Genomic DNA, 14,573 nt, shown 5'->3' on the forward strand with positions numbered 1-14,573 from the left:
ATGAATACTACCTACCACTATCAATAGGAAGGTTACACATGTACTTAAAATAGCCCTATTTTGCAGTCTTGGATGCATCTTTATTATTACAGTTGTTATTGAACTTGTGGGTGACTATAAAATCAGCTGTAGAAGAGGATGGCACTGACCGTCACCTCGCATATTTTATAACTTCATTGACAAAGAAAAGACACTCCATTCAGTTCCCTGACATTTGTTTCAGCTATGGAAAACTTGTTTTTAAAAATGGTGAATCAAAACATCAACACTGGAAAATATTAGGAAAAGAGAGGAAAATTAATGGTCATTTTGTTTCAAATGGTATGAAAGAACACGAAAGCTCTGCTCTTCCACTGGCTCTTTCAAACATTCAGATCATCACTTGATTTAGCACTCATCCAGTGATGACTACACATTTTTCAATTCAACCTTAGATAGAAACGCTAGAAACATACTGGACAGGGATGCTGTCCATCCCCTCCCAGCATCGGATTATTTCATGCTCTTTGTTTTACGGTGATGGAAACAAACAAAAATCAAATGCAGAAAGGCAGCAATATGAAAAAATAGGAGACATTTATTTAAATAAAAATACACACACATGCACAATGAATATGGCTTTCACATAACAATAAACTGAATGTCCTAAACTAATACGCAAAATGATGCAAAAAAAGATGCATGCATATAAAACAAGGCCAGAAGTTAAAAAGGACACTTGTCACAGATATCTCCCAACTGCTTCACAACCTAGATAAAGTGAATGTTCTATAACATTTCATGGTAGAAATTAATGCTTTATAGGTTGTAGGTACTGACCTTTGATCTTGCACAGTCCTCATGGAAACAAATGAGCCTTGCATGGCAGCGATGGTTGAGAGACTACTGCAAGGTCAGAGAACTATTCTGACCTCCCAGCAGGGTTCCATGTGCCAGTGGCTTTCGGCATAGCAATCCCATTCCCTGCCCCACCAACTACTTTTGAAAGTTCCTTACGTTCCTATACTGACTTAAGAAGTGCAAATACTGCAAAGCACATGGTGCATTTTGTTGAAGTTTGTGAACAACTCCTACTTTGAGATACTAAATTATACCTGGATAATGCATATCCATTTTACCTGGATATTACATATCTGTAAGTATGCATGCAGAGATCAGTCTTCTTTGAGTGTCTGGTAGCATAAAATGAAAGATGGCTCATCTCCCATAAGAGTAACAAAAGGAAGAAAAAAGCCCAGTACTTCAGCGAAACAGTTTTTGAAGTATGTGCAATGTTTTCCTACAAATGTTGACCTACAGGTACATGCTATTCTTCCCTGTTAAAGTACGCTAAAATATTTAAAGTGTTCTTTGGGCAACTGGAAGCATACACTTGAATGCATCACTCCTTTTTTTCTGGAAAAATGGCAAAAGAAATAATACACGAGGGACAAACCAAGTCTAATGGCATTGGAAGTGCTTTAAAAAATGCATTCACTACAGAAACTGGTAGTTTTAAGCATGCAGAAAGCTCTATATAGTACTAAATAATTCAGAAGTGTCAGCCGGCTGTATATGCTAACTCAGTAGTATCCTTTCTGGAGCAGAATTTAAAATGCACCATACTTAACAAGTGCACAGCCCGTTTCCTATTTTCATCACTTTAACTGCTTTGTAGATTTTCTCCTATTTCCTTGTAAAACCAGTAATTAGTTATGAAGAATTACAGCTTTCTGGAGCCAATGCATTATTTTTCTTTTTACAAAAGTAACCCAAAACGTCAGCGACGATGTTTTAAAAATATCAGTCCCAACTTTAGCTTTTTACAGACCTGGGTTAGGATCCAAAGGTCACAGAAGAGGTTATCTTAACGGAGCGCTCTTTCAGCTAGATAAAGGGTTCAACAGCATGGATTGGATCAAACCCATAATTTAGGAGTGAACCATATATCATTATTGCAAGAGACATACGCTGACATGTCTGCTTTATTTTTCATCTGCATTCTCCTGCATACACTCCACTGGAACAAACGGGTGGTAGTGCAGACATGCAGCTCCTATTCATTTCAATGGGATTGTGCAGAAGAGGTGGTGGATTACATACCTGGCCTTTAAAATTCCTAGTGCAAAAATGATTCTCTGACTTAACGTTTTAATGGCTTTGACCAGAGATTTATATATAATACAGTACATCCGGTCCTATTATTTTATTACAACACACATCACAGAAACATAATGTAATTGTATATACTACTATGAATCATTCCATAATAATAACCAAATTATACGTATTTCAACATCTTCAAATGATACCTGCCTGTACGATATGTCAATTTAGACATATTTTGCAAAAACAAACAAACAAAAATAGATGTTTACTGACATCTTTCTGTACACTTTGGTTGGTTTGCTATAGGGCAAACATTGTCCTAAAGTGCATAGTATGATACTGTAGTGACTGACAACACACCGGCTCCATTCGAAAGAGGCAATGGCATGAAATAAATTGAATTCAGTAGGACACATGTAAGCTGAACAAAAATGAGCCAAAAAATGCCAGATGGCATTTCAACATGGCAGTATTAGAGGGAATGCTTCACTCGGAAAACCCTACAGTTCTTAACCCTTACAACAGTTTTCACAGGGCAAACATTTTAAAAAGCATTTCACTTACACCAATATGGATACATTGGTCAGCACATCACATTTAAAGATGGAGCTTTTATATAATATAATTACAAACAAACGTACACATCTTAATGAGGAAAAGGACAGCTTTACAGTTTGTGTGTCCATCCGCCACCTGTGAGCACAGCTGTCTGCAAGACAAGATTATTGGCCCGTCTGTTTTTTTGGTGTGTGTGTGTGTTTTTTTTACTGTGGTCACTATGCTTGTGGAATTTTTCTTATCATTTCAGTTGGAGACAATTCCATTTCTTACCCAAGTCCCCACTGCCAGCTTTGCCAGTTAGTATTGAAATGATGGAGAGAAAGAGCACATTTTAAATAAAATATCATTGTTTCAGATGTAGCAATTTCATGCACTAGCATATCCTGAATGAAATTTTCACTGTGAACCATTATAACAACTCGACTTAGGCCTCAAGATAATCAAATTGCAAATGATTGCTACAGCGTAATAACAACCCAATCATGTGTGGATGCAGCCTGTGGATCTCACTTTGCCCTCCTTCCTCTATCTGATATTCAGATGAGGTTTACATTGACTTGCATGTACAGTAGTCTGAAAAGCAGCTCCTGTCTTTATATTTCGTGTGGTATATTCTTGGCATAGTAAAAAAAAAAAAAAGCTCTGCTGGTCTCCCTAATACTAGAGAGAAGCTAATTCAGCTCTGGATCCTCAAAGGAGATTATAAGCATGGGCTGTGGTCCAAAGACCTTGAATAAGTGGGAGGCACTTTGGCTCATGCAAGGGAGGATTCCCTTTCTAGCTGCGGACCCCTGCACCACATTCCAGATTGTTCCAGAGCATCCCCCAAGCTTCATGAATGGCTTTTCAGGAGCTACAGTGGGTAGAAAAGGACAAGAAATCCCCATTGTCTGAACAGAACTCCAATCATGCTTCTCTGGATTAGACCTATGGTACTGAGAGTTATGGATGAACCCTCAAGCTTTAGGTAAAGTGTGCAAAATTAGTTTTCTTAACATTAACATATGCAGCCGAAACTGCAGAGGGGCAGAATGTAATATCAATTTTTTTAAAATTATTGAAGGTCACCGAGATTAAAATTCCTTTCAAAATGTATCAGGGTTCTTATGCCATCAATCCTGAATCGATTCAGTGACAAACAAGGCATTACTTCGGTCCAGGCTCATTGTGACCTCTACAGACTCACCCATGTCTCAACACTTGGTCTTCAATCTGATTCCCGACTGAACTTTTAATCGCAGCTGGTTTATAACACACAGTATAGTTTTTTATGAAAAGGCTGTGTATATGTAAACAAACAGCTAGTTTTCAGAGTGTTCAACCTACCATATTTTATCACTCCCCCTCCCCCAATGATGGTACAATTTTGGCAAAAAATAGCTTTAATGTAGTTTTCCTCTTGCACTCTCCAAATCTAAGAGGCACACACAAAACAAAGCAATTTGTGTCAACTAATGAGCATGTCTGTGTGATCCGTGTTTGTCTAAAAGCTTAGGTGTCAGCTTTTCCATATGTCCCCTCTGGTGGTCGGTAGTACTTTGGGAAAGCCATCAGCTGTATCATGTTGAAAGCATACTTTCTGCATTTGACATTCTTCAGTACATTCTCTATGCGGCATCCTTCTCTGGTGAAAAGGGGGGGAAAAAGACAACTTCATGAAACAAGTAATAAATAAATATGTTTTATTTGTATATTGCAGAGTTTCAGCAACAATTGAAGTAAAAATAACAAAGATTCAACTCTACAATATTTCTCCCCCCACAAGTGATGATACATCTTACAAAATTAGATCCAAGGCCAGGCCCAGTGCCGTTATTGCCCTTAGAAGTAGGTCATGGGATTTTTATATTTATCTTGCACTGTGGCTTGATTAAATACTTTATGATATATTCTTACTCTAACCTTAGAAATATATTTGCTTTTAAACATTTTCATAACTTTCCCCCAGATTGTTTGTTATTTGTTTCTGCTGTACACGTTAAACTTCACATATTGTGTGAAGGTTCTATGGATAAGGCATTCTATTAAGTCTGGCCCTACAGATTAGAAAAGGAAACACCATCTTTGTCTTGTTTTCAATATGTTTAGCTTTGCAATGAAAGATAAAGGACCACCTGATCCAACTCTCCGCGTTACAAAGAAAGGATGCTTGTTCACGTACAGTACAAAAGCCACGAGAGCCACCATGGAGCATCAAGAGGCCAACAAGACTTTGCTCAAAAGAATATAAAATGTGTTTGGGAAAGCAAAAGCAACAGTTACAAACAGGTTAATTTTGTTACAAAACAGAACTCATCTAGTGCCAGAGAATGGCTTCACAGAAAGGGGTTAGTTGCAACAAAGAAAACGAGTTACTCAAACAGAAGACCTTATCGGCGAGTAACAATGAAAAAGAGTTGAAAGGAAACTAGACCTTCAAACTAATTGCCCAGAACACTCAACCTAGGCTGCAGACACCCATTGCTAGGGACCATATTATCATTGCACTGTGGCAATTCACAACTGGATTTGCTTGTCCACCGGGAAATCCAGTTAGCTGCAAATGTTTGCTAAAGCGCAACAGCAGAGGTATAATGTTGGTGCAGCCCTAGATTCAATGTGTGTGTGCAAATTCATGTTTCACTTCCTTGTACTTTCTGATTGACTAAAGGCTGATTATTGCCACAGATAAAAATATCTCCATGCAGTGAGTGTTCCAAATGGTCTTCCAGTGTGAAAACGGCAAAGCTCACATCTAAGGAAAACATCGATTCTGAGGTGGTAAACCTTGACTATTTTCACATCTCGCAGCACACCTGTGTGTTTCAGAGAGGGGCAGGCGATTTCTGCAAACAGCTCCCCATTGAGCTGGTAATACCATCATATAAATGTGTGAATTGGCCCTGAATATTAATTTCATGTTTGGTGACTCAGAATCATATTTGATTAAGAGTTACTAATACAAATTGCCTTTCTTAGAACTAGTGACAGTGCAAAGAGGTGTACTAGGAATAAAAAGCAGATTAAACCACTTGATGCATAGTATGCTCTCTTCATTTCTATTCAAATGAAAAAAATGTTTACAGTTAAAGACATTGGCTTTTTAAGGACAAATTCTGCAGGTATGAAGATGTAGAAATAATACAGCACATTTTTTAAAAATCGTAAGCTGTTGTGGTTCATAGAAAAGAAAGGAAAAGAAATTTACTGATATTTGGCTAATAATAGAGCAAGACTTAAAATAAGCCACACAACCAGCAAATGTGAGCTGACAAGCAGCAAGGCGACAGGATAGAAGTGACGAGAAGTTGGCTTGTTATCAGTTAGACAGCCTGTCTCGGGATCATCCGATTCATTCAGTGCTCCCTGGGTTTGTCTGCTGTTAAACAGGGGAAGTTAGGAACAAATAAGAGACCGTTTAATAGAAGGAAAAAGGCAACACTTAGGTATTCCAACAACAGATATACTAAAGCCGGCCAAACAGAATAAGAAATTTATACTAAATCATTCTATTTTAGGGTTACTTTGTGCACAGATTAGGAAAGCGCATTCCAAATATTTAAGGCTACTCTTTAAGCTGAACAGAACAAGTGCCCAGTGAAAAAGCAAGCTCCTGGGTTTTTTTGTGAACGTTAAAGACGGATTCACAGGACAGAAGCTCTTAATGGAACACCCTTTGACAAGGGGGAGAACACAGATGCTATGAAGTGGAATAAATGGGTAAGTGTATGACTTCCAGTACAGCAAACGACAACAAATGGGGATGGTGCAAAGCTGCACAGAGCTCTGATGCAAACATGGCCTGCAGAACATTTCCTAGCATTGAAATGGATGGGGGAATCCTCTCTTTTGCAGAGATCTGCTCAGACCCTGGAGATCCACATGCAAACCACAATCTTTGGGTGTCATTTCATAACAAAACGACCACTTTCTACTCAGCCCTATTTTCTAAACTTTAATTGGTTTGAAGCACTTTCTGAAACAAAAGTATTTTGAACTCTTTAGTTCAAAGAAAAGAAAAGAAAAGAAAAGAAACTAATGTACTGATTCAACACTTAGTACTGACCCGTAGCACCTTAGAGACTAACAAGATTTTTGAGAGTCAAAGCACCCTTATTCAGATATTGGACAAAGGGAGTGAAAGTGTATACCCGGAAAATCTTGTTGGTCCCTAAGGTGCTCCTAAGAGAGCAAGCATGGTGTAGTGGTTAAGAGGAGCAGACTCTAATCTGGAGAACCGGGTTCGATTCCCCACTCTCCCACATGAAGCCTGCTGGGTGACCTTGGGCCAGTCACAGTTCTCTCAGAACTCTCTCAGCCCATGCAGAGGCAGGCAATGGCAAACCACCTCTGAATGTCTCTTGCCTTGAAAACCCTAAGGGGTCACCATAAGTCAATTGTGACTTGACGGCACACACACACAGTCCTTTTGGACTGAAATCTAGCTCTTATACTTCAGACCAACATGGCTATCTTCCTGAACCTGTTGGCACTGATCTGTAGCTAACATTTAGGTTTAATTACATCACAAAAATTATGTCCAATCATGTCATTAGATATTTGATTACAATTTTGAATAATATGTTCTAAGACTTACTGGCTTTCAAAGATCCCCCCCCCCCCCCGGCCATCTCAGATATAAGCACAAGGCTATGAAGAACGTTAAAATGTACTTGCTGATTAGTAATTAGTCCAGTAGTACTCACTCTCTTGCTCAAGAGCCACAAGGGGCTCTTTCACATGCCACCTCTGGCTTTTCTTGCAATTTCAGTTTCTGGGGTTTGGCTCCAGACCTCTGACAAAAGGTCCAGGAGTAAATGTATGCAACAAATAAGTTAGTGGGATTCAGTTTTAATTGCACTGAAAATTATTTGGGTATACCTATACTTAGACATTTAACATTGATAATTATATATTTGATACTATTGAGTGTGTCTGTGTGTGTGTTTGGTGGAGTAGTGGACAAAGCATACACTAATCATGTGGCACTTTTGGTTGATGGTGATTGCAAATGCGGCTCTCTGAAAGTCACAGAGTGAGTAGTACTGAATTCATGAGATAGTATGGCCCTATCTCCACTAGCACACTTTGCACAACAGGACTTCTCCATGTATCTCCCCCCCCCACTGCGTGCGCTACAGCCCCTGAATCCCCAAAATGTTGTTCTTGGGCATTATCAGGCTCTCAGCACAGCACACAGGGAATTTGTGGAGATCCCTTTTTGCATATATCGTTGCCAACCCCCAGGTGCTACCTGGAGAACTCCCAGAATTACTACTGATTTCCAGGCTACAGAGTTGGTTCCTCTGGGGGAAAAAATGGCCACCCTGGAGGGTGGGGCCTATGGCATTATATCCTGCCAAGGTCCCCCCCTCCCCAAACCCTGCTCTCCCCAGGCTCCGGCCCCATATCTCCAGGAATTTCCCAACCTGGAGTTGGCAACCTTATCTGCAAACAGAAATGCTGTTCCACTGGAGGAACTGTGTGGCTTGATACATGCCACTGAAATTGTTTAAATAAAACTGATGTAACATGTCTATGCAGATCACAGTGTTCATTCTCCATTTTGATTGGTGGAACTAATGTGGTAAAGTAACTTTTGTGGGAACTTAGGGCTTGTTGGCACCTTGGCTTTCAGCATGTTATTTTTGATACAGAAACAATAAGAACTACCTTTATCCTTGCTGTGTGTCGGCCTTTTTGCAAGGCACGATCTTCCACCCATGGCAAAGAGGAGCCCCCTGTAAAGCTCAATAGAGTCCTGTTCCCTTTCCTGTCCTGATCTTGTCACTTGCAAGCAGACTCTGTGCTGGAAGGTCAGTGTGGGCCTTTCCTATTTCCATCCAGCCTTCCTACTCTGTAATGTTCAATTTACATAAGCTGCATACTTCATATGAACAGCTGGGAGATGGAGAAGACGCAGGGTTGCCAACCTCCAGGTACTGAAATCAAATTAAAAATTAGTGATCCAGACCATGAACCATGATGGCCACTTTGGCAATTGGACTCGATGGCATTGAAGTCCTCCCCCTCCCCAAACCCTGTCTTCCTCAGGCTCCACCCCAAAACCTCCCGCAGGTGGCGAAGAGGGAACTGGCAACCCTAGGGAGACCTCTCATTCTTTGGAATGTCTTGGTGCACAGCCTGCGTGGAAATGATGGGATGGGACAAGGGGAAAAATAGCTTTGTAGAGAACTTGCAAAGGGATGGATGGTGCCCATAGAAGTACTGCAATAAATACAATTTTTCACATCACTCAATTAAGCAAGGCCATACGAGCAAAATAAACACAAGCACCCAAGAAACAATTTATTTCTCTGTCTCCCATCCCCACTCCAACCTTCAGATTGCGAGAAAGAAGACCAAGCAGGAACAATAAGGAAGGGTCCAATCCAGGATTCTTTTTGATTTATAAACTGTGCTTGTACTTTGTCTATATTAGACTGATTACTGGATATAGGGGAGGGGGAGTGTTAAGGAGAGAATAGTCTGTATAAATTTTAAGCAGTAGAACAGAAAGTTTGGTTTTTTTTAAATTAAAAGTAACCCACTGCATTTACACTGCCGTAGAGGATAAATCAAGTCATCCCAAATAGATCTGCAAATCATATTAATTGGTTATAACTTCTTTACAGTTAGAACCTGGAATTCCTGTGGAACATCTCCCCATGTTGCTAAATGAACATATTGCAGTTGTCAATACTGGCAGGGTTTATTCAAGACTGCAGCAATTAATCTCCACACAACACCAGGTTTTTCTAAGACTGCTGCCAAATAAATGACACAGAATTTGCTGGCCAAGCAACCTGCTGGATGAAGAACATTGCATTTTGCTAAACAAAGTGTTCATGGCAAATGCTGAAGTGTTAACAGCCAATGTAAAACTTCTAAAGATTTTGTGCAATTGTAATTGAAGTTCTTGAGATGCAGGTTCTGCAGGCAAGATCTTTTGGGAGGGAGGAAGGCTCTAAATGTCAAAAGCTGATTTGCATTGACTTAGATCAAGTGGAATGCTTAATGTACTATTGGCAAATATCTTACTAATCCTGTTTCCTGTGACCTTGCCTAAGTTATTCCATTTGTTTCATTCCTTATACTATCTAGTGATCCATCACTTTGATGGGTACAGCTGGGGATATGGAAGTATACTGCTGATGCTGGGGGAGAATTGGGATCCTTCCCTTCCACCCTTGGGTTATTCTACCCCCATGCCCTGAAAAAAAGAAGCAAAAGACTAAGATGCCAACATGAATTATTGCCTATAAGAAAGGATGGGAGAAAGTCTCACAAAGGCCTAGCCTTTTATGATGTTGCCAGAAGGGAAGGAGAGGGGCAGATAGGGAAGCTGAGAACTGCGATGCTAAGAAAGCTCAGATGTAGGTTGATTTCGAAAGGATTTCAAAACGAGCAGCTAAATCCAACTTCAGTGGATGTAGAAAGGAGCTTCCTCCTGTCCCCCTTTGTCTCTTCTGTTCTATCTACCAAACTTAAAGGGGGTCCTGATTGCCATCCCCGGTTCATTATGGAACAGTGCACAAAATATGTACAAATTGGCTGCTGATAAATTTTAATCCTGTGTTAGAGTTTTGACTGAATCATTGGATTTTATATGTTATGTGTTGTATTCAATGGATATGAGCCGCTCTGAGCCTGGCCTTGGTCGGGATAGAGAGTGGGGTAGATATGTAATAAATAAAATAAATAAAATAAAAGTCAAGATACATGGAAACCAGAGCCAGGAGCCCAAGGAAAGCAGTATATTTTAAATTTTAATTTGGATGAATCAGCTAAATCTTGGGCTGCTATGACAATATTTAGTTAAACTATGTTCCAGGAAAATCACAATATTAAGCAAACTTCATAAGGACTAAGGTAATACTACTTCAGACAGACTATGGCCAACACACATCCACTTACTAAACTAAGAGCGCAATTCTGAAGAGGGGGGGTTATATCCACGGCGTCCAGGAGAGGCGGAGCCACACCTCCTCCTCAGAGGCTTCCCGGCCACCATGGAGACAAAAAAAAGCATTTTTTTTAATAAAAAAAGGAAAAAGGGGGGAAATGCCCCATAGCACAAAGCAAGGCTGTGCCACTCAAAAAGGTGGTGCAGCCCCGCCACTGCTCAAGGGGGTGTTCCTGGGGCAAAAGGGCTGTGAAAGCTGCCTAAAAGCAGCTCCACCCCTGAGAATGCCCTGGGAATGCTCCCCCATGCTGGCATGGGCTTTCTTTTCCAGGAAAGCCCTGCCGACATGGCTGCACTGGTCGCAGGGGCTGGTAGCACCTGGATGCCAGTGTGTTTGCCCCCGCACTAGCATAGATGCCACCTTATTCCATGATAAAGTGGCACCTATGCCTGCGCAAGGTCACGCTGGCTCCTAATGAGCTTTGGGGGGCGCCCCTTCAGGAATGGGCGGCCCACCGAGTAATTTAGTGTTATTATTTAAATTCAAATATAATACCACAGGATATCCTTATAATCAGACTACAACATGTTTCACCTGAGATGAAACTGCACTTAATTATGTACTTGCAGCTCCCCTTGAAATCAGTGGAACTTATGTGAATGTGACCAAGCATGAATAAAGCCTTCAGTGCACTTAGGCTAAAATATCTGTCACAGCACTTTGCACTTGTCAGTACTACCTGGCCATGTCTTGACAGAAAAGATAAATTAAATCTCTCAAATCCCAAACTAGATATTATAGTACATAGTAAGATCAAATGACCGTAGTCTCTTATTTCCTACTGTATTGTTTTCACCTCATGATGAGCTAAATACATTCTTAGTCTTGAAAATGTACATTTTGTGAGTCCTCAATTTATACAGGCTAAAGATGGATAAGATGGCAGTGTATTTAATATACACGCTCATTAATTTATGTGGAAATTGAAAAAGAAAAAGTGTTGCTTGTTCTATAAAATGGACACAAATGCCATTAAAATCAGGGACCAAGATCAAAGCTGATACAAAGGATTAAAAGGAATAGTAAAAAATAGTCAAAATAAAATCGTCTGATATAATACTAATCTGACATTAATTTCCAAAACTTTATATCTCCAGCCACAATCAAAGATGACAGAGAAAGAATTCCTGATGCAAAACCGAGGTATTTGAGAAGAACTGTGCTGTGTATTTAGAATTTAACTCCTTTAAAACTTTGCCTTGACAATACTCATGGTTATTAATAGAAAGTTGAAGCACATCAAAATAGACTTTTAAATGACAGCTGTCTTAATATTTAATTATCTCAGCAAAGAAGGTTATTTTCTGAAGCAGTTTCAAGCACTGAAGTAATAACCAACTTATGCTCTAATGCTCAGCAAGTCAACTAATTTATAGTAGTATCTTTGGCATTCAAAAGCCTGTTATCAAGGAGCTGAATCAGAATGATCAATATCTGAGAAGCAGCTCCTTAAGTTTCAAACAAATCCCAGTCCAATTGTACAGAAAAGCTAACTGTCTGCTGAGTAAGACGTCAATGCCCTGTGGCCACTGCCCTTCATGCTGCTTGGGATGGTCTCCTCATTCCTTTCAGTGGCCCACATCTGTCAGTTGCAATGGTTTTCAAAAGTGTAAAATGAGTTTCCCTGGAGAGACTACAACAGTTTTTGAGAAGGCCTGAAATGAGCTTCCCTGGAGCAGAAGACAAAGTATACCAAGAAAAGAAACAAAAAACAGTGCTATATAATATATCTTTCCCTTGGGTTTACCATCCAGGAGACAACTGTGTAATGATCACAAGCCTGTTTGTTTCCTAGATTTCCTACCACAAGGCATTTAAATCAACAGTGCTTCTTCTACTTTCTTTTATCCACTTCTCCCACGGCAGAAAAACAAGGATAGGAAGAACCAGGAAAACTACTGGTTCAAAAAACAGAGGGGCCCTATCACTTGGGAGACCAACATGCCACTCCCAGATGTTCCAGGAGGTGGCTGCTGGAGGTAGGGTTATGTTCACAGCAACATCATTTAAGACACTTTGCCACTGTGAGTTTACATTTGTTCAGAAGGACTTGCATTGTGTTAAACTGTGTTTTAAAGCATTCAAAGAACATACAATGGAAGTGCAAGATAAATAATGAAATGTTTTAAAAAAATGGCATATTTCAAGTACTGTCAGTGTGTGCGTTTTGGCACGCACACATGCACACACACATATGCATAAAGGTTATGATTACTGGCATAAGTGAAGAATCAATGCTTATGTTACTCATTTCCTTTTTAAGGTTCCACCAGTTTCACTGGAAAAAGTTTGAGGGTGCGCTCAACTCACCCACTGAAATCAATGGGGCTTAAATTTTCCTTCATTGTACCCTTTGGTAATGTTAAGAGAGTTATACTGGCTACACAACATAAAACAAAGAAGAATGACCATTGTGCACGATGCATACAATTTGACCATTACATCAGAGAGATTTTTTAAATTTTGTTTTCCCTTCTACAAACAGATAAGCCATCAGAATAGCAACAGTAACTGATGATACCCCCAAGACATTTGGGTTAAACTGTTTGCTAAGTGAAGTCCTAAGAGACAAAAGTGTTCTTATTTGTTCTGTCTCTCATGTTGACATTGGGATAAAATTTTAAGGAAGAGAATGGAAGTGAAAAAAAGAAAATTGACATGCCTGTCTCCTCTTATTTATCTCCTAAAAGCAATGGTTAATTGCACAATTATTGGGAGCTGATCCCAGTGCCCAGAAGGAAGAAAGTGGTTTTCCAAATAGCAAGCTGTCCTTCAGTGTTACTCCTCTGAAGATGCCTGCCACAGCTGCTGGCGAAACGTCAGGAAAGAAAATACCAAGACCACGGTTACACAGCCCGGATAACCTACAAGAACCAATGAACTCTGACCGTGAAAGCCTTCGACAATATTTAGCAAGCTGAATGTTCAAAAGGGTCGGAACTTTTGATCAATGCATCCGGTTGAATATCTGGTTGTTTTTTTTCCTATCAATGATCATTAAAATCAGTATTCCCATTTGAATGGCCTCTTCAGCAGTCCCATACTGACTTTGTATAAGCTGCTTAGAGATAGATCACCCCACCTCTGTTCTCTGAGGCCTGGATATGAAGAGCATCCAGCTTATTCCATCATTAACTTAAAAGAAAACAAGAAAATTTGCAGATCTAAGTATACAATCCTGAGCGCCTGAATAGGTCATAAAACACATGGGCCAAAATTCAAGGAACCAATCAAAAGACCGAGAAGGGCTTTGGACTTGCGCCTCAAACTGCTGATACCTGTGGCACATGGCAAATTGCTTTAGAAAAAGAGTTAAAAATCAAATTGGGGATATAATATGGGAGTCTGAAGGAAAAAATGTACACCTCCCCCCTCAGGGCTTGCATAATCCTTTTGAGTGTGCCTAAAATAGTGCCTTAGATCTCAGCCCAGACTCCAAGAGCTAATCTTCCCCTGGGACATTGCAGACAATCACAGGGATTAAAAATGGATGAGTCACAGACTCAAGCGTTCCTCTCCTTTTTATCACATGCCCCTTTTCCAGTGTTATCTATATCATTTATAAATGGAACAGGTCTCCTGAGCAGCTGCTCATAGCCAAGTGAATGGAACTGAACACATATTTAAATGTCAGATGCTCCAAGATTTTTTAAAAATAAAATATACTGCCTGCTACTTGCAAAAAACCTGTGTGAAATAAACAAATGCAACATTCTTTATGTGTCAGTTGCATATTAATCAAAACAGAAGGTAAAAAGTTTTTTGGTTCTTGTAGGTTATCCGGGCTGTGTGACCGTGGTGACAGCCTGGAGCCCCCGACAGTGTCCTCGGGTGAGGGAACTGAAGCGTGGAATTCCTCATCCTCATCCGAACCAGGAGAGAAGGAGGCGTAATACTCGGAATGATCAGTGTCCCTTGACATGGAAGGAGACCTGGATAGAGGAGGCTTGCGAAGCGGCGCTTGCCTTGGATGGACGG

At 40.1% G+C, this 14,573-nt stretch overlaps 1 protein-coding gene across 4 annotated transcripts in view; it reads right to left on the reverse strand.

Annotated features, from left to right (window-relative positions):
• Positions 1 to 4,127: 4,127 nt before the first annotated feature.
• The window catches only part of INPP4B (inositol polyphosphate-4-phosphatase type II B), a 258,022-nt gene continuing 247,576 nt past the window's right edge, over positions 4,128 to 14,573 (reverse strand). For 2 of the 4 annotated variants that reach the window (XM_056855457.1, XM_056855454.1), the window contains one exon: positions 5,704 to 6,007. In XM_056855457.1, the coding sequence (XP_056711435.1) occupies positions 5,833 to 6,007 (175 nt within the window). In that variant the 3' untranslated portion in view covers positions 5,704 to 5,832. Of the gene's footprint in view, positions 4,274 to 5,703; positions 6,008 to 14,573 lie in introns of those variants that run through there. The other 2 variants (XM_056855456.1, XM_056855455.1) reach the window with 2 other exon arrangements.

Source organism: Euleptes europaea, chromosome 9, assembly GCF_029931775.1.
Source record: "Euleptes europaea isolate rEulEur1 chromosome 9, rEulEur1.hap1, whole genome shotgun sequence".
In the NCBI taxonomy this organism is placed as follows: Eukaryota; Metazoa; Chordata; class Lepidosauria; order Squamata; family Sphaerodactylidae; genus Euleptes; species Euleptes europaea.